The sequence below is a fragment of the Nomascus leucogenys genome, chromosome 19, assembly GCF_006542625.1.
Source record: "Nomascus leucogenys isolate Asia chromosome 19, Asia_NLE_v1, whole genome shotgun sequence".
In the NCBI taxonomy this organism is placed as follows: Eukaryota; Metazoa; Chordata; class Mammalia; order Primates; family Hylobatidae; genus Nomascus; species Nomascus leucogenys.
Genome location: NC_044399.1, coordinates 37,036,162 through 37,063,374, shown reverse-complemented (window position 1 = coordinate 37,063,374; position 27,213 = coordinate 37,036,162). Strand labels below are relative to the sequence as shown.

The 27,213-nt window shown below is 39.5% G+C and overlaps 1 protein-coding gene across 1 annotated transcript in view; it reads left to right on the top strand.

The window, feature by feature from the left end:
- Window positions 1-27,213, top strand: part of TAOK1 (TAO kinase 1) — a 171,301-nt gene that overhangs the window by 69,715 nt on the left and 74,373 nt on the right. Inside the window, exons 3-7 of the mRNA XM_030800351.1 lie at window positions 14,369-14,440; window positions 22,376-22,477; window positions 24,363-24,408; window positions 24,951-25,047; window positions 26,954-27,067. Of these exons, the coding sequence (XP_030656211.1) occupies window positions 14,369-14,440; window positions 22,376-22,477; window positions 24,363-24,408; window positions 24,951-25,047; window positions 26,954-27,067 (431 nt within the window). The remainder of the gene's footprint in view (window positions 1-14,368; window positions 14,441-22,375; window positions 22,478-24,362; window positions 24,409-24,950; window positions 25,048-26,953; window positions 27,068-27,213) is intronic.

Genomic DNA, 27,213 nt, shown 5'->3' with positions numbered 1-27,213 from the left:
GAGATGGTTTTACTTTTTTCTTTCCAACTTGAATGGCTTTCGTTTTTCCTGTCTTAATACCCCAGGCTAGAACTTCCAGTACAGTGTTGAACAGCCGTGGTGAAAGTGAGCATGTTGTCTTGTTCCTGATAGTAGTGAGAAAGCCTTTTCAGCCTTTTACTATTGAGTATGGTGTTAGCACTGGGTTTTTAATAAATACCCTTTATCATGTTGAAGAAGTTCCTTTTATTCCTATTTTTTGAGTGTTTTTATCATGAAAGTATTGGATTCTGTCAAATGCCTTTTCTGCATCAAGCTAGATCATGTGTTTTTTTTTCCTTCATTTTATTAATGTGGTATATCAAATTGATTGATTTTGTTAGGTTAAATCACCCTTACATGTCTGTGATAAATCAGACTTCATCACGGTTTGTAATTCTTTTAATATGCTCTAGGTTTCTGTTTGCTAGTATGGTATTGGGAATTTTTCATTCCACATTTGTAAGAGATACTGGTCTGTAGTTTTCTTGTGATGTCTTTATCTAGTGTTGGCATCAGGGTAATACTGGCTTCATAGGGTGAGTTGGGAAGTGTTCCCTTCTTTTCTATTTTTTGATAGAGTTTGTGAAGGATTGGTATTAGTCTTCTTTAAATGTTTGGTAGGGCCGGGTGCGGTGGCTCATGCCTGTAATCCCAGCACTTTGGGAGGCCAACGCAGGCAGATCACCCGAGGTCAGGAGTTCGAGACCAGCCTGGCCAACATGTCGAAACCCCATCTCTACTAAAAATAAGTTGAGTGTGGTGGTGCGTGCCTGTAGTCCCAGCTACTTGGGGGACTGAGGCATGAGAATCGCTTGAACCCGTCCGTGAAGTGGAGGTTGCAGTGAGCCAAGATCATGCCACTGCACTCCAGCCTGGGGGATAGAGCGATACCCTGTCTCAGAAAAAAAAAAAAAATGTTTGGTAGAATTTCCTAGGGAAGCCATTTGGTTCTGAACTTTTCTTTCTTGGGAGGCTTTTGATTACAGATTCAATCTCTTTACTTGTGATAGGTCTGTTGAGATTTTCTATCTTCTTGAGTTAGTTTAGTTTGTAAGTTTCTAGGAATTTGTCTGTTACAGGTTGAGCATCCCAAATCTGAAAATCCAATGCTCATTGGAGCATTTCAGATTTTGGATTTTCAGACTGGGGATACCCAGCCAGTAAGTATAATGCAAATATTCCAAAATGTGAAAAAATTTGAAATTTGAAACATTTCTGGTCCCAAGCATTTTGCACAAGGTATACTCAACCTGTAATGTTCTCATATAGTTCTATTTCTTTTTTTTTGAGACGGAGTCTCGCTCTGTCACCTAGGCTGGAGTGCAGTGGTGCGATCTCAGCTCACTGCAAGCTCTGCCTCCTGGGTTCACGCCATTCTCCTGCCTCAGCCCCCCAAGTAGCTGGGACTACAGGCGCCTGCCACCACGCCCGGCTAATTTTTTGTATTTTTAATAGAGCCAGCTAATTTTTTGTATTTTTAATAGAGACGGGGTTTCACTGTGTTAGCCAGGATGGTCTCGATCTCCTGACCTTGTGATCCGCCTGCCTTGGCCTCCCAAAGTGCTGGGATTACAGGCGTGAGCCACCACACCTGGCTATGTAGTTCTATTTCTGTAACGTTCTCCATTCTTTTCTTCTCTTTTTTTCTTTTTCTTTTTCTTTTTTTTTTGAGACAGAGTCTCACTCTGTCTCCCAGGCTGCAGTGCAGTGGCATCATGATCTTGACTCACTGCACCCTCCGCCTCCTGGGTTCAAGCACCTCTCCCACCTCAGCCTTCCAAGTAGCTGGGAATATACAGGTGCATGCCACCATACCTGGCTAATTTTTGTATCTTTTGGTTGAGATGGGGTTTCACCATGTTGGCCAGGCTGGTCTTGAACTCCTGACCTCAAGTGATCCGCCCACCTCAGCCTCCCAAAGTGCTGGGATTACAGGTGTGAGCCACTGCACCGGGCCCCCCATTCTTTTCTGATTTACTTACTTGCATCTTCTCTTTAATTCTGTTTTGAGATTTTCAGTCAAAGACTCTTAGTAAACTTATCATGTTCATATAAAGGTAACATATCAACTTTAAAAACAAAAGCATTAAAGGAAAGAAACCATTACTTGTAATTATTTTCCCTTCAGATAACCACTGATAATATTTTATTTTATTATTTTTTTCTTTTTTTACTTGTTTTTTTTTTTTTTTTTTCTTTTTGAGATGGAGTCTGGCTGTGGCACCTAGGCTGGAGTGCAGTGGCGTGATCTCGGCTCACTGCAACTTCTGCCTCCCAGGTTCAAGTGATCCTCATGCCTCGGCCCCCCACATAGCTGGGATTACATGAGTGTGCCACCATACCTGGCTAATATTTCTATTTTTAGTAGAGATGGGGTTTCATCATGTTGCGCAGGCTGGTCTTGAACTTCTGACCTCAGGTGATCCAGCCGCCTTGGCCTCCCGAAGTGCTGGGATTACAGGTATGAGCCACCGCGCCTGGCCTCACTTTAAATCTTTTCAGCTTTTGACATAATATGTAAATATCTCCTGTCATCCCAGTTTGACCAGGACCCTCCTAGTTTTAGCAGTGAAAGTCTTATGTCCTAGAAACACCTTAGTTCAGGGCAACCTGAGATGGTTGGTCACCCTATATATAACTGTAACATATAATGTTTAATGTGTATTCTGTCATTAACTATTTACTTTCCAAAACAGAAGCAAACAGTATTGTTATGTATGTTGCTGTATTGCCGTTTGTTTTCTATTTAATCTATTATGTGTATTTGATATACCATAATTTGCTTTTTGTCATTTGATATGATTAGATATTTAGGCCATTCCTCCCCCCAACTTTTTTTTTTTTTTTTTGAGATGGAGTTTGGCTCTGTTGCCCAGGCTGGAGTGCAGTGGCGCGATCTCAGCTCACTGCAAGCTCTGCCTCCCGGGTTCATGCCATTCTCCTGCCTCAGCCTCTCGAGTAGCTGGGACTACAGGCGCCTGCCACCACACCCGGCTAATTTTTTGTTTGTTTTTTTAGTAGAGACAGGGTTTCACCGTGTTAGCCAGGATGGTCTCGACCTCCTGACTTTGTGATCCGCCCGCCTCAGCCTCCCAAAGTGCTGGAATTACAGGCGTGAGCCACCGCGCCCGACCAGGTCATTCCTCCCCTTTTTTTTGCTATTAAAACTAATGCTGTGATGAACATCACTGTATTTCCCCCTTATGGACACTTTTGCCACTTTGGAGGGAAAAGGAAGAAAAGGAGAGTAAGGCAGTGTGAATAACCTAGAAAATAATGTAAAAGGATATTACACAGGAGACAACTAAAGGGAGCTTTGAACTGTCAGTTATTAAGAACTACAACACAGTGAAGTAAAGCCATATGTATTAATGCCCAAATAGGCAAAGAGAAGAGTGAAACAGAAGAGTGTAACCAGAAACAGTAATAGTACAATGTATGAATTTAAAGAGGCTTTTTTTGGGGAAAATATTTTGTTGTGTGTGTCCATTTGGTAGTTTCTTATGCAGGTACACACACACACATACACACACGCACACACAGAGAGAACAATTTCTTTATTTACTTAACAGGAATTAGCTCACTTGAAATGTGGAGACCCAGGGAGTAATAGTGCTGTTTGAGTCCAAAAACAGTCTGCTGCCAGAATTTCCTCTTCCTCAGTGGGAGGTCAGTTGGTTTCTTAAGGCTTTCAGTTGATTGGATGAGGCCCATCCACATTATGGAGGGCAATGTGCTTTACTTAGAACTTAACGATTATTTATTTTTTTATTTATTTTTAGACGGAGTCTCACTCTGTTGCCCAGGCTGGAGTGCAATGGTGCAATCTCGGCTCACTGCAGCCTCCACCTCCCGGGTTCAAGCAATTCTCATGCCTCAGCTTCCCAAGTAGCTGGTAGCTGGTAGCTGGGATTACAGGCGTGTGCCACCATGACCAGCTAAATTTTTTTTTTTTTTTTTTTGAGACAGAGTCTCACTCTGTCACCCAGGCTGGAGTGCAGTGGCGTGATCTCGGCTCACTGCAAGCTCCGCCTCCCGGGTTCACGCCATTCTCCTGCCTCAGCCTCCCAAGTAGCTGGGACTACAGGTGCCCGCCACCATGCCTGGCTAATTTTTTGGATTTTTAGTAGAGACGAGGTTTCACCGTGTTAGCCAGGATGGTCTTGATCTCCTGACCTTGTGATCCGCCTGCCTTGGCTTCCCATAATGCTGGGATTATAGGCGTGAGCCACCGCGCCTGGCCTTTTTTTTTTGAGATGGAGTGTGGCTCTGTAACCCAGGCTGGAGTGCAATAGCGTGATCTCGGCTCACTGCAACCTCCACATCCTGGGTTCAAGTGATTCTCCCACCTCAGCCTCCCAAGTAGCTAGGATTACAGGTGCATGCCACCACGCCCAGCTAATTTTTGTATTTTTAGTAGAGACGGGGTTTCACCATGTTGGCCAGGCTGGTCTTGAACTCCTGACCTCAAGCGATCCACCTGTCTTGGCCTCCCAAAGTGCTGAGATTACAGGCGTGAGCCACTGTACCTGGCCTGAGTTTACTCATTTAAGTGCCATCCAAACAATGCTTTCACAGAAACATATAAATAGTATTTGACTAAAGATCTGGATGCCATGGCCTAGCCCAGTTGACAGATAAAATTAACCATAACAAAAGGCCGGGCATGGTGGCTCACGCCTGTAATCTCAGCGCTTTGGGAGGCCGAGGCAGGCAGATCATGAGGTCAGGAGATCGAGACCATCCAGGCTAACACGGTGAAACCCCGTCTCTACTAAGAATACAAAAAATTAGCCGGGTGTGGTGGCAGACACCTGTAGTCCCAGCTACTTGGGAGGCTAAGGCAGGATAATGGCTGAACCCGGGAGGTGGAGCTTGCAGTGAGCTGAGATTGCGCCACTGGGCTCCAGCCTGGGCGACAGAGTGAGACTCTGTCTCAAAAAAAAAAAAAAAAAAAAAAAAAGTAACCATAACACTGTTATATGATTACTCCACAGTTTGTTTTTCCATTCTTCTGTTGGCAGAAAGCTCTACTGTTTACGGTTTTTGGCTATTATGAATAAAATTGCTGTGAACAACAATTCATGCACAGTTATTTTTTATGGATGTTTTGATTTCAGTAAATATCAAGGATGGGGTTGTTGAGTCATCAGGCAAGTTTGTTAGTTTTATAATCAATTCCCAGATGTTTTTATCAAGAGATAGAAATTTTACAGTCCCATCAGCAGTATACGAGAATTTGGTTTGCTCTTTATCGTCTCCAACATTTGGTATTGACAGTCATTTTAATTTGCATTCTGGTGGGTGTGTAGTAGTATTTCAATATGGTTTTTTTTGTTTTGTTTTGTTTTTGTTTTGAGACGAAGTCTCGCTCTCTTACCCAGGCTGGAGTGCAATGGCACGATCTTGTCACACTGCAACCTCTGCCTCTGGGTTCAAGTGATACTCCTGTCTCAGCCTCCCCAGTAGCTGGGATTACAGACGTGTGCCACCACACCTGATTAGTTTTTTGTATTTTTATTTTTTGTTTATTTATTTTATTTGTTTTTTTTTGTGAGACAGAGTCTCACTCTGTTGCCCAGGCTGGAATGCAGTATTGTGATCTCGCCCCACTGCAACCTCCACCTCCTGGGTTCAAGCAATTCTCTTGCCTCAGCCTGCCGAGTAGCTGGGATTATAGGCATGCGCCACCATGCCCAGGTGATTTTATTTTATTTTTATTTTTATTTTTTTTGTATTTTTAGTAGAGATAGGATTTTACCATGTTGGCCAGGCTGGTCTTGAATTCCTGACCTCAAGAGATCCACCCGCCTTGGCCTCCCAAAGTGCTGAGATTATAGGCATGAGCCACTGTGCCCAGCCTAATTTTTGTATTTTTACTAGAGACAGGGCTTCACCATGTTGACCGGTTACTTAAGGAGAATTTGTAGATTTTTGAGCTTCTGCTTTTCAGCTTCCTTTTCTGAGATTGTGCTTTCGTTAGCTTCTGACTCTGGCTTCTGTCTCCTCAGCCTGGCTTTCTTCTTGGACTCTGTTTTCCTTTCGCAAGTTCAGAGATGAAGCTAGGGTAAATTTGGAGTTCATTTTGCATACTGTTGTTTTTTTCAAGGATTGTAGTCTCTAAAGTTATGCCTGCATTTGTTGCTCTCTGGTAATTTTATATGATTGTTTTACATATATTGCCTGCTTTGTCAGCTCACTGCAAACACCGCCTGCTGGGTTCAAGTGATTCTCCTATCTCAGCCTCCCGAGTAGCTGAGATTACAGGCGCCCACCCCCACACCCGGCTGTTTTTTTTTATTTTTAGTAGAAACGGGATTTCACCATGTTGCCCAGGCTGGTCTCAAACTCCTGACCTCAAGTGATCCACCTGCCTCAGCCTCCCAGTTACAGGCATGAGCCACCACACCCGGCCTCATTCTCTTCTTCATAGTGGTTGTGCTAATTTACATTCCCAACAGTGTACGAGGGTTCCCTTTTCTCCACATCCTCACTAGTCATATTATTTGTACTTACCTGGGCTTTTCATATATCCTTTTGTAAAGATGTGGTGTTTTGGAGCAGTTGGTCTTCCTTTGTTATATTGGAAAGTTTTGAATTTCAGCAGGTTTTCCTCAGACCTCTTTAGGCCTGCCTGTATGATCTACAAAGTGGTGAAAGTAATGTTTCTTGCCCTTTTCCTTTTATTAAAGAGACTAAGTCCCATCTTGGCAAAATATCAATGATTTAACTTTTTCAAAATAAAACTATAAAATTGCATTATCCCAATTCTAGAACTTTGTCAGTAGTCTTTTTTTTCTGAGACGGAGTCTCGCTCTGTCACCCAGGCTAGAGTGCAGTGGCACGATCTCAGTTCACTGTAACCTCCACCTCCCGGGTTCACGCAATTCTTCTGGCTCAGGCTCCTGAGTAGCTAGGATTACAGGCATTTGCCAACACACCTGGCTAATTTTTGTATTTTTGATAGAGACTGGGTTTCACCATGTTGGCCAGGCTGGTCTCGAACACCTGACCTCATGATCTACCTGCCTCGGCCTCCCAAAGTGCTGGGATTACAGGCATGAGCCACCGCACCCGACCTGTCAGTAGTCTTTTTTGACGAGTATGACTGAAGTTGGTATGTCTAGGATCAAGGGTATAGTAGGAACTGAAGATGTAATGGGAGAAAAGAAAGATAATCAAGGGCTCTTGAAATACCTGCTACATTACACTAAAAAATATGGGCTTTATTCTGAAGTCTTCAGGGAACCACTGAAGTACAACAGAAATATTTTATTTTCATTTGTGAAATAAAGTTTACTCTTGTATTAATGTAGAGGAAAGGTTGGCATGTGTCAGAGATCGAAGCAGAGAGACTGATTAGGATGCTTTTGTAATAATTTAGGAAAGGCGGAGAGCTTAGTTAATAGCAGTGAGAGTAGAGAGGTGAGTAAACAGTTGAGAAAGAAAGTTTAAATCAGTAGAATAAAGAGCATTTATATTCTGATAAGATAAGGGGTGCATGTGGTAGTGTCTCACTCCTGGAGTAGAATTATTAAAGAGAGTGAGAGGAAGTGATTCTCTGTTGTTTGCACCACCTTATGTAATAATTGCCAAGATTCTTCTACCCAAGCTGGATTATTTCAGAGAGCTGTAGTTGAAGGTCTCATAGTCTCAGAAATAAGATTCTAACAAGAAAACAAAAACAAATTGTTCTAAGTCAGATATCTGGAGCTGGTTTAGGAGAGACTCGGAAATTAGGCATAATGTGTGATCCTGGATTAGAAAAAAAATTCCTGTAAAGAGCATTACTCAAACGTTGGTGAAATTTGAGTGCGTACTATGTATGCATCTGGATAATGATATTATATCAGTGTTGAATTTTCTAAATACGTTAATTGTACTTTGGTTATTCATGAGAACGTTCTTGTTCTTAGGAGATACATGAAGAAGTGTTTTAGGACTAAGGATCAGAATATTCTCTAATGGCTCTTTAATTATAAAATAATGATAATGATAACAAAATATATGTTTAGACAGAAAATTTCAAAGGAAATGTGGCAAAATGTTAACCAAGAATTTTTCTATAGACGGGGCCAACAAACTACAGCCCTGACACCAAATCCAACCTGTGATGTGTTTTTGTTCAGCTCCTAAACTAAGGACAGTTTTAACATTAAATAAAGAAGAATATGCAACATAGATTGTATGCGGCCCATGGAGCCTGAAATTTCTACTACTTGCCCTTTGGAGAAAAACTTTGTTCACTTCTGATCTAAAGGAAGGCATAAGAAGGGTTCACTGTGCTGTGCCAAGTTTGTCATATGTTTGACAGATTTGTGTAATAAAATGTAGAGAGGGAAATTTTTTTTTTTTTTTTTTAAATGCTGATTTAGGAGGCCAGGAAACTCTCCAGTTCAGGTTAGGACCATCCCAGAAACAATTGAATGAAAGCACAGAGGAGTCAAGGTTAATTAACTCAAAGCAGGTTTTTCTGTTACGTTTATTGATGTGTGGGAAACATGAGCATGTAGATGAGGAAAGTTTGAATGTAGTCCAGAATTGAATCTTTTTGCTGCAATTCTATTTCTGGGTCACTAATCTTCATATTTTGTGGTATCAGAGAAACCCATGCACACACTGTTCTGTTGTTACATTTCCTCTCATCCCCACTCCATGACAGGATGAAATGTGCAGTGTTTGTTTATAGACTATCTAAAGGAAGGACCCTCTGGTCAAATTTTTTTAGGTGGCTAAAAATAGCTCTTTAACACACTTCTGAATTTTAATTAATTGGCAGTTAGGGATCACCTTAAATTAAAAAATACTCAAATTGAGTCAGCCAGCATGGCTGTTTCATCAGGCAAGCTAGTCAAGGACTGGTATCGTAGTGAGTATTTGAAACTAAACCAGAGAGTCAGATGTCCAAAAGGATCACTGTCTCTAGATTACCAGGAAGATAAACATAATCTTTTAGTTTCCAGCACCTTAAATAGAACCAATGTGATGTCAGCAGATGGGTCACACAATAAGAAATATAATATAAAAGCCAAAGGGAACACTGGCTTGGGAACCAGGCAGATTGCTAACAAATATGGTAGACTATGTATGGTCCCAGCGAAATCATTTATTTACTTTCTAACAAAGTGGGTTTTTGTTCATTTCTTGAAATGGGATGTAATATTTACCTCTTGTTTCCTAGTATAAGATTTTACTAATCTGTGTTCTCTTAGCAGGTTTGCAAGTTTTATATTTTCAGTGATTACAGTAAATTGTTTGTTGTTATTCACATTAGTCTCATAAGACCATTTATATATAATTAATTGATACAGTGATTTCAGATCATTCTTATGAATTTATTAAAATAGATCCCAAATGTATCTTCACAGACAATTTCCTAGTTTGAAACAAAATTATTTATTGTATGTATTTTCTTTTTCCTACTCTGACTATTTCTGTTCCCGTTTTTCTCTCAACAGCATCTAGTTTGTCTTTAGGACTACAACTTATTTTGTTTTTGCTCTTTTTCTCTCTGGAGGTGAGAATAGATGATGTGTAGTATTGTGTTCTTCTTTAGTTACTTATAGTTCATTTGGTTCTGTTCTACACAGTATTTTATTATGTAAACAAATACTTTTGCGAGTTTTTCTTACTGTTACCTTACTTTCTACTAGAAGAACATCCCATCTTTTTTTCTTTTTTTTTGAGACGGAGTCTCACTCTGTCGCCCAGGCTGGAGTGCAGTGGCACAATCTCGGCTCACTGCAAGCTCCACCTCCCGGGTTCACGCCGTTCTCCTGCCTCAGCCTCTCCGAGTAGCTGGGACTACAGGTGCCTGCCACCACGCCCAACTAATTTTTTGTATTTTTAGTGGAGACGGGGTTTCATCGTGGTCTTGATCTCCTGACCTCGTGATCTGCCCGTCTCGGCCTCCCAAAGTGCTGGGATTACAAGCGTGAGCCACCGCGCCCGGCCCATCTCATCTTTTTTTCAAGTTCATTTGTTAATATTCTATCGTGTCAAGTAAAATGTAGAAATTATTTACCCCTTTCCATATTCTTTATGCTATTCTTGTCATATGTATTGTATCTACATATATTATAAACATATAATACAATGCCATAATTTTTGTTTTAGGTAATTTTTTGCTTTGTAAATGCAAAATAATGAAATTGGACTGCTGCCTCATACTATATATAAAAATTAACCCAGGCCAGGCACAGTGGCTCAAGCCTGTAATCTCAGCACTTTGGGAGGCCAAGGCGGGCAGATCACCCAAGGTCAGGAGTTCGAGACCAGCCTGGCCAACGTGGCGAAACCCCGTCTTTACTAAAAAGAAAAAAAATTAGCCGGGCGTGGTGGCATGTGCTTGTAATCCCTGCCACTCTGGGGGCTGAGGCAAGAGAATCACTTGAACCCGGGAGGTGGAGGTTGCAGTGAGCTGAGATCACGCCACTGCACTCCAGCCTGGGTGACAGAGCAAGACTCCATCTCAAAAAAGAAAAAAATTAACTCAAAATAGATGAGAGACATAAGTTTAACAGTTAAAACTATAATACTCTTAGAAGAAAATGTAGGGATAAATCTGCATAACGTGTTTTGGCAAAGCCTTCTTAGATGGGACATTAAAAGTGTGAACAACAACAACAGGATAAATTGGACTTCATCAAGATTAAAAACTTTCCTGCTTCAAAGCAGTGAAAAGACAACAGGAGAAAATATTTGCAAATGATATATCTGACAAGGGACTTGAGTCTTGAATATACGAAGAACTCTTACAACTCAATAGTAAAAAGACACTCAATTTTAAAAATAGGCAAAGGACCTTGAATCAAGATTTCTCCAAAGAAAATATACAAATGGCCAAGAAGCACATGAAAAGATCCTCAACCTCATTAGTCATGAATTTTGACATTATGCTAAATGAAAGAAGTCAATTACAAAGGACTACATATATGATTACATTTGTATGAAATGTCCAGAATGGGCAAATCTTTAGGGACAGAAAGTAAATTATTGCTTAGGTCTGGGAGGTAGGTAAGGAGACAGGAGACTGATAGCTAAAGAGTTTATGGGCCAGGCACGGTGGCTCACGCCTATAATCCCAGCACTATGGGAGGCCAAGACAGGCAGATCACGAGGTCAGGAGATCGAGACCATCCTGGCTAACACAGTGAAACCCTGTCTCTACTAAAAAAAAAAATACAAAAAAATTAGCCGGGCATGGTGGCGGGCATCTGTAGTCCCAGCTACTCAGGAGGCTGAGGCAGGAGAATGGCATGAACCTGGGAGGTGGAGTTTGCAGTGAGCCAAGATCGCCGCACTGCACTCGAGCCTGGGCGACTAAGCGAGACTCCGTCTCAAAAAAAAAAAAAATGTTCTGCAATTGACCGTTCGAATGGTTGCACATATCTGTGAATGTACTAAAGGTCATTGCATTGTGTACATTAAAATGGGTAAATTGTATGGTATATGAATTATTTCTCAATAAAGCTGTTATATGACCTTTTAGTCCTATTAATCAAAATCAGGGGGCTCACAGGTAGGTGAATAAAGAACATTTTGGAAAAAGAAATTCATATCTAACAAGACTTATGTGGATAGATCTACTTCACCCTTTACAGTAAGTGGTACAGGTTTCCATTAACCAATCCACTGGCAGTTGAAATTAAAATGTCCTTAGTTCTTCACTGTACTCATGTAGCAGAACACAGATAATAAGCTCTGTCTTTTTTTTTTTTTTTTTTTTTTGATACAGGGTCTCCCTCTGTTGCTCAGGCTGGAGTGCAGTAGCGCAATCTCAACTCACTGCAACCTCTGCCTTCTGGGTTCAAGTGATTCTTGTGCCTCAACCTCCCAAGTAGCTTGGACGACAGACATGTGCCACCATGCCCGGCTAATTTTTGGTAGAGACGGGGTTTCACCAAGTTGGCCAGGCTGGTCTCGAACTCCTGACCTCAAGTGATCCACCTGCCTCGGCCTCCCAAAGTGCTAGAATTATAGGCATAAGCCACCACGCCTGGTCTTATTTAATTTTCTTTTTTTTTTTTTTTTTTTGAGATGGACTCTCACTCTTTCGCCCAGGCTGGACTGCAATGGCTTGAGTGCAATAGCATGATCTCAGCTCACTGCAACGTCTGCCTGCCGTGTTCAAGTGATTCTCCTGCCTCAGCCTCCTGAGTAGCTGGGATTACAGACATGCGCCACCACACCTGGCTGTTTTGTATTTTTAGTAGAGACGGGGTTTCACCATGTTGGTCAGGCTGGTCTCGGACTCCTGACCTCGCAATCCGCGTGTCTCTGCCTCCCAGAGTGCTGGGATTACAGGTGTGAGTCACTGTGCCTGGCCCTTACTTAATTTTTTAAAACAACCTTTATTGAGGTATAATTTTACAGTTGCTGTCCTTTTAAAAAAAAAAAAAAGGTTTTTGAGGTATAATTTACATACCATAGGTCTACCAGTTTTAAGTGTACATTTCAATTATTTTTAGTAGATACAAGTTTTGTAGCCATCACTACAATCCACTTTTAGAACATTTTGTCTTTGGGAATTCATTAGAGCCTGAATTGAAAACGAGTTCTTGCACAGATGGTTTGAGATGGTTTCTAACCCTTTTACTAAACTCATTTTAAATATTTCACAGCTATTGCCTTGTACTTTCTTAATAGTTTTTTTTTTTGCGTATAGTGAGAGTTTCGCTCTTGTTTTCTAAGAGTTAACTGTCATGTTTCTGTGTTTTTTGTTGTTGTTGTTGTTGTTTTTGTTTTGTTTTTTGTTTTTCAGATTTTCCACAACAGTATTAAATAATCATCATGACAGCATTTTAAGGAGTCTGTCTTGATCCTGAGTAGCAGTTGTTTTCAATAGACAGCACATGTTGAGGAATTACCTTGCTAATTTTGTTTTTCTAAGAGTTTGGCCTTCTCTACATTTGAATACATTTAGCGTTAGGCCTATCTCACATCTTCAGCATTTATTGAGAGTTTATATCTATTTTTCCCCTTGACTTTTTTTTTTTTTTTTTTTTTTTTGTGAGACGGAGTCTCGCTCTGTCACCCAGGCTGGAGTGCAGTGGCGCGATCTCGGCTCACTGCAAGCTCCACCTCCCGGGTTCACACCATTCTCCTGCCTCAGCCTCTCCGAGTAGCTGGGACTACAGGCGCCCGCCACGACGCCCAGCTAATTTTTTTTTGTATTTTTAGTAGAGACGGGGTTTCACCATGTTAGCCAGGATGGTCTCGATCTCCTGACGTCGTGATCCGCCCGCCTCGGCCTCCCAAAGTGCTGGGATTACAAGCGTGAGCCACCGCGCCCGGCCCCCTTGACTTTTAAAAGATGTGGTGAATTATGAAATGTTTTCTGGTTTCAAAATCCTTTGCATTCCTGTGTGTTTTGTTTTTTGAGACAGAGTTGCTGTCCAGGCTGGAGTGCAGTGGTACGATCACGGCTCACTGCAGTCTCCGCCTCCCAGTTTCAAGCGATTCTCCTGTCTCAGCTTCCCGAGTAGCTGGGATTACAGGCGTGCACCACCACACCCGGCTGATTTTTATATTTTTAGTAGAGAGATTTTCACCATGTTGGCCAGGCTGATCTCGAACTCCTGACCTGAGGTGATCCGCCCGCTTCACCCTCCCAAAGTGGGATTACAGGTGTGAGCCACCACGCCTATCCTGTAATAGTATATTTTATCCAACGGAAAAATCTTTTAATGCTCTGTAAAATTTGGTTTGCTAATTTTAGAGTTTTCCCATCTATATTTACAAATGCAATTGGTACCTAACTTTCAATTTTGTACTCTTAATGAGGTTTTAGTTATAGGGCTAAACTGCCTTTGTAAAATTAATGGGATAGCTCTTCTATTTTTCTCATATATTCTGGAAAGTTCCTTTGGTAAAACTGTTTTTCACTGAAGACTATGTTAAAGATCATTCATTGGTATTCTTTTCAATCTGCCATCATTGTTTTACTCATGTTATTGTCTTTAGGTCAGTTTTAGTAATTCTTTCCTAAAAAGTTGTCTGGTTTCATTGTGATTTCAAACTTCATTAGCGTAGACTTTTATACACTTGTATTGCATTGTCTCTTTGTTGATAGTACTACTCAAATTTCTGTATTTTTCTTCTCAGATTACTCAAAGGTTTATTTTCTTATTTTTTTTACTTTGCCTTATTTTCTTTTTAAAGTACTAGCTCCAGGATAATTTTATAAGTATTGCTGTATAGTGTTATTTTTAAAATTTTCTTTAAAAGTGGTTTTGATGTCCTTTTTGACATGGTAGTTTACAAATGCTTTTATATTCATGAAGAAATAGTTGCCTAGATTTCAACTGTTAATTTTTACAATGCTTCTTTCTTTCTTCTTCTTTAGGCACGAGATGTGCGTACCAATGAAGTGGTGGCCATCAAGAAAATGTCTTATAGTGGAAAGCAGTCTACTGAGGTAGGTTAAATATGTACATTCTTGTTTTTTCTTGTATTTATCTCAGAATAAAAATATACATTCTTCTTGTTTTTTTTTTTTTTTTTTTTTTTTTTTTGAGACTGAGTCTCACTCTGTAGCCCAGGCTGGAGTGCAGTGGTGCAGTCTTGGCTCACTGCAAGCTCCCCCTCCCAAGTTCACGCCATTCTCCTGCCTCAGCCTCCCGAGTAGCTGGGACTACAGGCACCCGCCACCGCACCTGGCTAATTTTTTGTATTTTTAGTAGAGACGGGGTTTCACCGTGTTAGCCAGCATGGTCTCGATCTTCTGACCTCATGATCTGCCTGCCTTGGCCTCCCAAAGTGCTGGGATTACTGGCGTTAGCCACCACGCCCGGCCAATATATACATTCTTATTGGTACGTTAGAGGAAGACATAATTTTTAACTAGGGAGGAAGAGTGGGAATTTCTTAAGTGTTAACAAGTGAAGTATACAAATCTTAAGTGTATATCTCAATGACTTTTTTTTCACAAACTGATGTACCCATTTAACTCTAATAGTACTGAGAGCCATAAACAGAGCATTATTGGTATCTCCAAAGCCGCCCTACATGTGCCTCCTGCTTTTAATTATTTTTTTTGAGATAGAGTCTCGCTCTGTCACCTAAGCTGGAATTCAGCGGCACAATCTTGGCTCACTGCAACCTTCGCCACCTCTCAGGTTCAAGCAGTTCTCCTGCTTCAGCCTCCAGAGTATCTGGGATTACAGGTGTGCGCCACCACACCTGGCTAATTTTTGTATTTTTAGTAGAGACAGGGTGTCTCCATGTTGGCCAGGCTGGTCTCAAATTCCTGACTTCAGGTGATCCGCCTGCCTTGGCCTCCCAAAATGCTGGGATTACAGGTGTGAACCACTGTGCTCAGCCTGCTTACAATTTTTTTTTTTTTTTTAAGAGGAGTCTCGCTCTGCTGCCCAGGCTGGAGTGCAGTGGTGCGATCTCAGCTCACTGCAACATCTGCCTCCCGGGTTCTAGCAATTCTCCTGCTTCAGCCTCCTGAGTAGCTGGGACTACAGGCGAATGCCACCACGCCTGGCTAATTTTTTGTATTTTAGTAGACACGGGGTTTCACCATATTGGCCAGACTGTTCTCAAACTCCTGACCTCAGGCAATCTGCCTGCCTCGGCCTCCCAAAGTGCTTGGATTGTAGGTGTAAGCCACTGCTCCCAGCCTTAATTTTTTAAACTGTCATTTTAAATATTCTCTGTTTATCTTGGAAGGATTATCAGTTTCTAAAAAATTAAAGTAAAATAAGATGTACTTGACAGTAAATTATATTGGATATGATCTTTTTTTTTGTTTTTTTTTTTGGAGACAGAGCATCTGTCTGTCCCCCAGGCTGGAGTGCACTGGTGCGATCTTGGCTCACCGTAACCTCCACCTCCCAGGTTCAAGTAATTCTCCTGCCTCAGCCTCCCAAGTAGCTGGGATTACAGGCGCCTGCCACCACACCTGGCAAATATTTTGTATCTTTAGTAGAGGTGGGGTTTCACCACGTTGGCCAGGCTGGTCTTGAACTTCTGACCTCAAGCAATCCACCTGCCTTGGCCTCCCGAAGTGCTGAGATTACAGGCATAAGCCACCGCACCTAGCCTATGATCTTTAAAATGGTTTAAACATTGTTTAATGCCTGTTTTAAACAAACTTTAATCAACATGAATGTGTATCTAGTCTGAGAAACGAGCAGTGTATGACAATTTGAAAAATTAAAAAATGTAATTATTGCTACATTGAATGTACTTTAGTTCACTAATATTCTAATTAGTTCTCTTCAGATTATATTCTACCTAATTTCATACATTTATTTATGAAATATAGTCTGCTTTTAAAAATCTATAATTTTTCCCAGCACTGTGGTTCACACCTGTAATCCCAGAACTTTGGGAGGCCGAGGTGGGTGGATCATTTTGAGCCCAGGAGTTGTTCGAGACCACCCTGGGGAACATAGTGAGACCCCCTCCCCGGTCTCAGTCAAAAAATAAAATATTTATAAATGGAAAAAGAAAAAGAAACTCTAGAATTCTCTTTAATCTTAAAATTTTTTTAAATTATTTTTAATTGTGGTAAAATATACAACATAAAATTTGCCATTTTAACTATTTTAAGTTCCACATTTCAGTGGAATTAAGTACATTCACATTGTTGTGCAACCATTATCACCATACATCTAGTATACAACATTTCTTAAAGTATTCTATTTATACTGCTTTCCTTGCCATTAAGAATATGGCCCAAATCAGTGATAAAACTTAAAATAATTAAAAAGAGCAAAAACAGATTTCTAGTCCTCCTCTTACACCTACTAAATCTGTGGAATTTCTGGGTATGGACCAAAGGATCCATATTTTTAGGGTTCTTGAGTTGCTTATTAAGAGTAACTATGTTTAGGATGTGGCCTAAGTATGTAAGGTTGTCATGAAGTAGCTTAAGACCAAAGGTTTATCTGTATTTCCTGATACGTATAGGTATTAGTGAATAAGACTCTTAGTAAACTATGTAGGAGAAGATTTTTGTACTGCGTGGTTTTTTTCTGTGAACTTTTCTATGTAATAGCTAATTATTCACTAGCATTTTAGAGTCTGCATTTAGGAACTTAAATCTCAGAGGAATTACTTCATTTGAGTTAAAAACAAAAACAAACCCTAACATTTGGTAATAGAAATAAGCTAAAAAAAACCACAACAGGTGAACTTTATGGTATATAAATTATATATCAATAAAACTGTATTAAAAAAAGAAAGGTTGTACTTTTGAAGAAAAATCACTGAATATGGTCTATAGTTATCAACATGATTGGTGTATGGTTGTGAAATTTTAATGAGTCATTAATGACAAATTTTATCAAACTCAAATTTGTTTTACCTACCTTGAGTGAAATAATTTTGTAAATTATATAATTGAGTTGTAAACTATAGGTGTGCCTTGGAGATATTGTGGGTTTTGTTCTCAACTGCTACAATAAAGCAAATATCATAATTAAGCAAGTCACATGAATTTTTTGGTGCCCAGTGCATATGAAAATTATGTCTAGGCCTGGCACAGAGGCTCACGCCTGTAATCCCAGCACTTTGGAAGGCCAAGGCAGGCGGATCACTTGAGGTCAGGAGTTTGAAACCAGCCTGGCCAATGTGGTGGAAAACCCTGTCTCTACTAAAAATATAAAAATTAGCCAGGCGTGGTTGCACATGCCTGTAATTCCAAGGTACTTGAGAGGCTGAGGCAGGATAATCACTTGAACCCAGCAGGAAGAGGCACGAGAATCACTTGAACCCAGGAGGCGAAGGCTACAGTGAGTCAAGATTGTGCCACTGCACTCCAGCCTGGACAACAACACAAGACTTCATCTAAAAAAAAAATATATATATATATATATATGTCCATGCTATACTGTAGTCCATTAAGTATGCAATAACATTTTGTCTAAAAAAGACATTGTACCTACCTTAATTTTAAAATCTTTTATTTCTTTTTTTTTTTTTTTTTTTTTTTGAGACAAAGTCTCACTCTGTCGCCAGGCTGGAGTACAGTGGCGCAATCTTGGCCCACTGCAACCTCCGCCTCCCAGGTTCAAGTGATTCTCCTGCCTCAGCCTCCCAAGTAGCTGGGACTACAGGTGTCTGCTACCATGCCTGGCTAATTTTTTGTATTTTTAGTAGAGACGGGGTTTCATCATGTTGGCCAGGATGGTCTCGATCTCTTGACCTCGTGATCCACCCACCTCGGCCTCCCAAAGTGCTGGGATTACAGGCCTGAGCCACTGCGCCTGGCTTAAAATATTTTATTTCTAAAAAAAATGTTAATGATAATTTGAGCCTTCAGCATGTCGTACTATTTTTGCTTCTTGAGAATCTTGCTTCCATGTTGATGGCTTCTGACTGATCAGGGTAGTGGTTGCTGAAGGTTAAGGTGGCTGTGGCAATTTCTTAAAATCTGACAACAGTGAATGAAGTTTGCCCATCAGTTTTCTCTTTTACAAAAGATTTCTCTGTAGAATGCAATGATGTTTGACAGCATTTTACCCATGATAAAACTTTCAAAATTGGAGTCAATCCTCTGTAACTGTGTTACTGCTTTATCAACTAAGTTTATGTAATATTCAGAAATTACTTTCTTTGCCCATCTAGTACAGTTTCTCATCCACTCAAGTTTTATCATGAAATTGCAGCAGTTTAGTCACATCTTCAGGCTCCATGTGTAATTCCAGTTTTCCTGCTGTTTCCACCACATCTGCAATTATTTCCTCCACTGAAATATTGAACCCCTCAAAGTCATCCATGAGGGTTGGAATCCACTTACTGCAAACTCCTGATAATGTTGCTAATTTGCCCTCCCATCAGTCGGAAACGTTCTTAATGGCATCTAGAATGAATTATTTCTGGAAGGTTCTCAATTTACTTTGCCCATATCCATCAGACAAATTGCTGTCTACGGCAGCTATAGCCTTTGTGATTTTTTTTCTTTTTTTTTGAGATGGAGTTCACTCTTGTCGCCCAGGCTGGAGTGCAATGGCATGATTTTGGCTCACTGCAACCTCCACCTCCCGGGTTCAAGCGATTCTCCTGCCTCAGCCTCTCAAGTAACTGAGATTATAGGCCTGCGTCCCCATGCCTGGCTGATTTTTGTGTTATTAGTAGAGACAGGGTTTTGCCATGTTGGCCAGGCTGGTCTCGAACTCCTGACCTCAGGTGATCCACCTGCCTTGGCCTCCCAAAGTGTTGGGATTACAGGTGTGAACCACCGTGCCCGGCTGCTATAGCCTTTCTTTTGTTTTGTTTTTTTTTTTTTTTTTTGAGACAGAGTTTCGCTCTTATTGCCCAGGCTGGAGTGCAATGGCACTATCTTGGCTCACCACAACCTCCGCCCCCCTGGGTTCAAGTGATTCTCCTGCCTCAGCCTCCCAAGTAGCTGGGATTACAGTCATGCACCACCACACCCAGCTCATTTTGTATTTTTTTAGTAGAGACGGGGTTTCTTCATGTCAGTCAGGCTAGTCCTGAACTCCCGACCTCAGGTGATCCGCCTGCCTCGGCCTCCCAAAGTGCTGGGACTACAGGCGTGAGCCACCGTGCCCGGCCAGCCTTTCTTAAATAATAAGGCTTGGAACTCGAAATTATTCCTTGATCCATGGGCCGCAGAATGGATGGTGTATTAGCGGGAATGAAAACAACATAAATCTCCTTTTGTATCTCTATCAGAGTTCTTGGGTGGCTAGGTACACTGGCAAAGACCAGTAATATTTTGAAAGGAATTTTTCTAAGCAGTATATCTCAACTGTGGCCTTAAAATATTCACTAAACCATGCTTAAACAGATGTACTGTCATCCAGGCTTTGTTGTTTCATTGAACAAGCACAGGCAGAGTAGGAGTTTTGGAATGGTAAATGTGCGTTGACTTCAACTTAAAATCGCAAGCTGCATTAGCCCCTAACGAGAGTCAGCCTGTCCTTTGAAGCTTTGAAACCAGGCATTTCATAGTTGCTCTGTAGCCATCAAAGTCCTAAATGGTATCTTCTTCCAATATAAGGCTATTTCATCTACACTGAAGATTTGTTGGCCGGGCATAGTGGCTCACACCTGTAATCTCAGCACTTTGGGAGGCCAAGGTAGGTGGATCACTTGAGGCCAGGAGTTCGAAACCAGCTTGGCCAATATGGTGAAACCCCGTCTCTACTGAAAATAGAAAAATTAGCCAGGTGTGGTGGCAGGAGGAATGCTTGAACCCAGGAGGCACAAGTTGTAGTTAGCCAAGATCGTGCCACTGCACTCCAGTGTGGGTGACAGAGTGAGACTCTCAAAAAAAAAAAAGGAAAAAGAAAATCTATTGCGTAATGTAGCCACCTTCATCAATGACACATTGGCTAGATCTTCTGGATAACTTGCATGTAGCTTCTATATTAGTACTTGCTGCTTCACCTTGCACTTTTCTTTCTTTCTTTCTTTGTTTTTTTTTGAGACAGAGTCTCTCTCTGTTGCCCAGGCTAGAGTGCAGCGGCACTATCTTGGCTCACTGCAGCCTCTGCCTCATGGGTTCAAACGATTCTCCTTCTTCTGCGTTTCCTCCCTAGTAGCTAGGACTACAGGCACGCATCACCACACCCGGCTAATTTTTGTGTGTTTAGTGGAGATGGGGTTTCACCATGTTGGCCAGACTGGTCTTGAACTTCTGACCTCAAGTGATCTGTCCGCCTTGGCCTCCCAAAGTGCTGGGATTGATTATAGGAGTGAGCCACCGTGCCAGTCTACCATGCATTTTTATTTTACGGAGATGATTTCTTTGCTTAAACCTGATGAAGCAACCTCTACTAGCTTCCAACTTTTCTTCTTCAGCTTCCTTACCTCTCTCAGCCTTTGTAGAGTTAAAGAGAGTTAGGGCCATCCTCTAGAATAGACTTTGTTTTATGGGAATGTTGTGGCTGATTTGATTTTCTATCCAGGCCATTAAAGCTTTCTTCACATCGACAATAAACTTGTTTTACCTTCTTATCGTTCATATATTCACTGGAGTAGCACTTTAAATTTTCTTCACTAACTTTTTCTTTGCATTTACAACTTGGCTATTTGGTGCAAAAGGCCTAGCTTCAAAGCCTGTCTCAGCTTTTGACATGCCTTTCTCACTAAGCTTAATCACTTGTAACTTTTGAATTAAAGTGACAGATGTGTGAGTATTCCGTTCACTTGAACACTTAGGGGTCACTGTGGGGTTATTGATGGCCTAATTTCAACATTATTGTGTCTCAGAGAATAGGGAGGCCCAAGGAAAGGGAGACAGACCGGGGAATGGCTGGCTGGTGGAACTGTCAGAATACATGTTTATTGATTAAATTCACTATCTTATATGGGCACAGTTCATGGCTCCCCAAAACAATTACAATAGTAATGTAAACAATTACTGATCAGAGATCACCATAACAGATATAATAATAATGATGAAAAAGTTTGAAATATTGTGAGAGTTACCAAAAGGTGACACAAAGACATCAAGTGAGCGCATGCTATTGGAAAAATGGTGCTGGTAGACTTGCTTTGACACAGGATTGCTACAAACCTTCAATTTGTTTAAAAAAAAAAAAAAGTAATATCTGTGCAGTACAATAAAGCTAAGTGCTGTAAATTGAGATATGCCTGTATATGAATATTATTTATTTATTTATTTATTTATTTATTTATTTATTTATTTATTTATTTTTGAGACGGAGTTTCGCTCTGTCACCAGGCTGGAGTGCAGTGGCTCGATCTCGGCTCACTGCAACCTCCACCTCCCGGGTTCAAGCTATTCTCCTGCCTCAGCCTCCTGAGTACCTGGGACTATAGGTGCACGCCACCATGCCCAGCTAAATTTTGTATTTTTAGTAGAGACACGGTCTCACCATGTTGGCCAGGATGGTCTCAATCTCCTGACCTTGTGATCCACCCGCCTCAGCCTCCCAAAGTGCTGGGATTACAGGAGTGAGCCACTGCGCCCGGCTGAATATAATTTATTTAAACTTTTTAATTTTGACATTTTATCTAAAAATGACTATATTTTGGGAGGGCAAGACAAGTGAATCACTTGAGGTCAGGAATTTGAGACCAGTCTGAGCAATGCAGTGAAACCCCATCTCTACAAAAAATAGAAAAATTAGATGAGCATGGTGGTGTGTGCCTGTAGACCCAAATACTTGGGAGGCTGAGGTGGGAGGATCACTTGAGCCCACGAGATAGAGGTTGCAGTTAGCTGAGATCGTGCCACTCCACTCCAGCCTGGGTAAAAGAGCGAGACCCTCCCAATAAATAAGTAAAACCAAGCAAAGTTGCATGTTCTTGTTAACTCTTCTAAATTTAGTAATTACTTTTATTCTTATATAACTTTCTGAGGAAAAGTCCTGTTCATAATTCTTTACCTTTTTTCTCCCCACAGAAATGGCAGGATATTATTAAGGAAGTCAAGTTTCTACAAAGAATAAAACATCCCAACAGTATAGAATACAAAGGCTGTTATTTACGTGAACACACAGCATGGGTTGGTATTTGTTCTCCCCTTGTTGCAATTTTAGCTGATTTTGGTTTATAATGAATTAATTCAGAATATCTCATACTGGTGGTGTAAATGCATGCAAAATCGCCTGAAATGTTAGTTCGTACTGAAAGAAAACAAGGAGTATTTCCTAGAACTTGTAGGCAGTAAGAGATAATAGAACTTTTGCAAGTCTTACTGCAGAGATTTTTCAGAATTCTGTTGACCTTTGTATGTATGATAAAATGTCCTCTGACAGTTTTAGTAGTACCATTCAAACATTGTGAAAACAATCATGTTAATTGAGGTTGAAAGTTAGCATATGTTTTCTTGACATTAATGTACTGTAATGCATTTAACCAGAAAGATCTTGGTGAAATTTGGGTGAATCCTGGTGAAATTTGAGCTGATCGTGATTCCTTGGTCGAATAATACTAAAAATAGAGAATTGTTGCACTTTATTATAAGAAGTAGAAATTAATTTTGCCCTTTTGTTACCAGGAATGGCCCCTTATTTTGAATAATTAATAAGCCACAGCTAAGTATCATTTTAGTATACTTACTGTAGATTTAGATTTGTAGTGTTTGGTGCATTTTTATCCAGTTTGTTTTGGTAATGGTAGTGGTGACTTGTAAAATTGAGGCTATGATTAAAGAAAAAGTAACATTAGATGGGTAACCTCTCTGCCTCTCAGGGTTCTCCATCCATAAAACAAGGATACTAGTAGGACCTACCTCATAAGATTATTCTGAGGATTAAATTGGTTACTATATAAAAAATACCTGGCACATAGGAGGTGCTCTGTGTTTGCTTTCAAAGAAATAGCTGTAACCTAAGCTTTGTATAGTTTTTCCTCAGTATTTGTGGGGGATTTGGTTCCAGGACACCCACCCCCAGGATACCAAATCCCTTCTATAAAATGGAGTATCTGCACATAACCTGGGCACATCCGCCTATTATTTTTTTGGTCATCTGTAGATTAGTTATAATACCACAACATGAATGCCATGTAAATAGTTGTTACATTGTATTGGCTTTTTGTTTTATTTTTATTGTTATATTGTAATTTTTTTTTAAATTTTATTTATTTTTTTTTTTGAGACAGAGTCTCGCTCTGTCACTCAGGCTGGAGTGCATTGGCGCAATCACAGCTCACTGCAAGCTCCGCCTCCCAGGTTCATGCCATTCTCCTGCCTCAGCCTCCCGAGTAGCTGGGACTGCAGGCACCCGCCACCACACCCGGCTAATATTTTATATTTTTAGTATAAACGGGGTTTCACCGTGTGAGCCAGGATGGTCTCGATCTCCTAACCTTGTGATTTGCCCGCCTCGGCCTCCCAAAGTGCTGGGATTATAGGCATGAGCCACCTTGCCTGGCCAATTTTTTTATTTTTTCAATTATTTTTGATACATAGTTGGTTGAATCTACAAATCTAGAACACACAGATGTGAAGGGCTGACTATACATATAATTCTAGAGAACACAGTTTTCTGTCTTCTAACAATGATCAATATTGTTACTATAGGTTTGTAGTAATGGAATAGTACATTTTTAAGAAATAGTGTATTTCTTTATAATTTTAATTAGTAATTATATATGAAATATACATCTTATAGAAGTGATTATATGTTGGCATTATTAAAAGATTAATGTATCATTGGCTTGACTTTATGCATTTAACAAATCACTGAATACATAACTATTTTTTATTAAAAAATTTTAAAAATATATTCTGAGTAATATCTATATAACTTTTTTTAAGGTAAATGGTGACTAGAATTTTACTTCAAACTATCTTCTTGATCTACTGTGTGAACTTATTTTATCTTAAATTTATATTAAATCTTTATAATAATATATTTTAATGCTTTTATAATTTTTCCATGTAGCTTGTAATGGAATATTGTTTAGGATCTGCTTCAGATTTACTAGAAGGTAAGTTTCCTTTGATTATTTTTTAAAAAGTATTCACAGAATAAAATGATAATTTAGTTAGACATTATTTAAATGATATTAATACCAAATAATGTAAAACTTTCCAGAAAGAGCAGATCTGGTTCAAATTCTCAGCACAGTGTATGCTGTCCTTATTAAATATTATATGTTATACAGTAGCTTAAAATAGTCATGTTTTCTGTCATTGTCACTTTACAAATATTTTTCTGAATTATCTGTCATTCTGCTCCTCTTGTTCAAAACAAAGATAAGTGAGAATAAAGAGAGAACTCTGTTACTATGGTTTTTACATCACCAAATAATTATTTAATATCGTTAGCTAAGAGAAGAATTGGCTATGAACTGTACTTTAACAACTGACACAACTGCATACAAGTTGTAAAGTTTAATAATCTTAATCATCTTGGAAAATAAATCTCTTCTTGCTAAGTATCAGTTTTTAAAAATTGCCCCATGTATTAGATATGTATTTTTTTAACAAAAATGTTCTGTGTATTAATTATTTTCAAATAAATTTTAAGTTCACAAAAAGCCATTACAAGAAGTGGAAATAGCAGCAATTACACATGGTGCTCTCCAGGGATTAGCCTACTTACATTCTCATACTATGATTCATAGGTAAGTGCTTTGGAAATTATCATATATTGATAAGTAAATGGCTTGTTGCATACACCAACTTTAGAATTTATTAACCCTAAAGTTTTTATTGGTTAAAGTCAAATAAAATAAGCTCATTTTTTTTTAGATTTTTCATGTCCTAAAATGAACATAGTTGTATACTTTATCTCACTAGGATAATTTTTATCTTTGCCTGTATGTGCTGCTGGACCTTGTAAAAGTATGTATACTTTCTAGATTTGTGGTAGAAATTTTGCTGTAGAATCATTTAATTTGCAAACTGGAATGGGCATTAGAGAATCATACAGTTTTTCTTTCTCATTTTACAGGTAAAATCACTGATGTCTCAATTTGTGACTAATTTCCTAAAGGTTGCAAAGCTGAGTAGATAGAGCTAGAACTAAATCTAGATCTTTTGTCTTCTTGGTAACTGATAATGACATATTTATTCCATTGATTCTATGACATGGATGAATAAAAGCTGCTTAAGGCTAGGCGAGGTGGCTCACACCTGTAATCCCAGCACTTTGAGAGGCCTAGGCAGGTGGATCACTTGAGGTCAGGAGTTCGAGACCAGCCTGGCCAACCAATATGGTAAAACCTCGTCTCCACTGAAAATATGAAAATTAGCTGGGCTTTGTTGTGGGCATCTGTAATCCCAGCTACTCGTGAGGCTGAGAGAAGAGAATCGCTTGAGCCCGGGAGGCAGAGGTTGCAGTGAGCTGAGATTGTGCCACTGTACACACTGTACACTGTGCCACTGTACAGCCTGGGTGACAGAGTGAAACTCTGTCTCAAAAAAAAAAACAGAAGCTGCTTAAGACTCTTTATGCTTTTGAGCTGTGGTCCTTGATAATCCTTGATAATAGATAGTAACTTTGAAGTTAAAACATTTTATAATGTATTTTTGGCACTGGTATTGGTTCTAGCTGTTTTAGAAGAAAGTTAGCATTTTCTTATTACATATATGAACCAGGCAGTACATTTTAAACTATATAATAGAGTCATTGTGAGTTAATGGATTATCATTTTTTAACATGAGGATAAGATCTGAGAGATACCCACAAGCTAGTAAATAAGTGAGTGCCATAGTTGGAATTTCAACCTAAGGTTTTCTCAAATTTAAGATACCTCTCCATTTAAAAAAATCAAATGGAGGAAAAATAGATTCACTTCGTGTTATGCTCTAAAATATTATAGTAAGAACAAGGGCTTGGAAGTTCAGCACTTTAATTTCTATTTTAATTTTTGAATGATTAAGTATATATTATAATGCTAATTAGATGGACAGTCTTATTATATAAATACCTGTTTTCTTAGTTTATATAGACAGTATGTTTGCTATTTCAGAAAAGTAAATTTGGGATCAATGATACTACATTATCCATATATTTCAGTTTTTATTTTATATTTAGGAAAACTATGCTGATGTTTGGAAATGATACGAATACATCTTTATTTATTTTGAATAAGTCTTTTAAAAAGTTTGGAGAATAAGGTTCTTTTATATTTTCTTTTTTGTTTTTACGTTAAGTATGGATGCTCAGAAATCTTACGTATGATGAAGAGATTGTTTGCTAATTGCAATATATTTTAAAAACCATTGTTTCTACCAATAAACAGAAACTAAAATATAAACTATGCTCCAATGAACTAATTTTCTTTTTTTTACTGCTGTTTGTCTTCTCTTTTAGAAAATTATTACTATATGTTTATTTGAATTCTGTAGTTTTTTGTTTTCTAATCTGAATATTAATTCTCATTATCCCAATTGTGAGATTACCCCAGCACTTAATTATTTTGATTTCTCCTTCTCTATCCTATGAATTCTTGTTTTATTTTTATCATTTTAAACATAATCTAATGAGGGAAAAGTTAAGTAATTTTCTGTATTCCCTAAACCTAGAGATATCAAAGCAGGAAATATCCTTCTGACAGAACCAGGCCAGGTGAAACTTGCTGACTTTGGATCTGCTTCCATGGCATCACCTGCCAATTCCTTTGTGGGAACGCCATATTGGTAAGAATAGTTAAAGCAGTCAGCAGCCGTTTTAAGTGTCTGTCAATGTTTAACATGAAATACAAATGAAGTGTAAGGTAAAGTACTGTCAGGAATGTTAAAGTCGGCCAGGTGCAATGGCTCACACCTGTAATCCCAGAACTTTG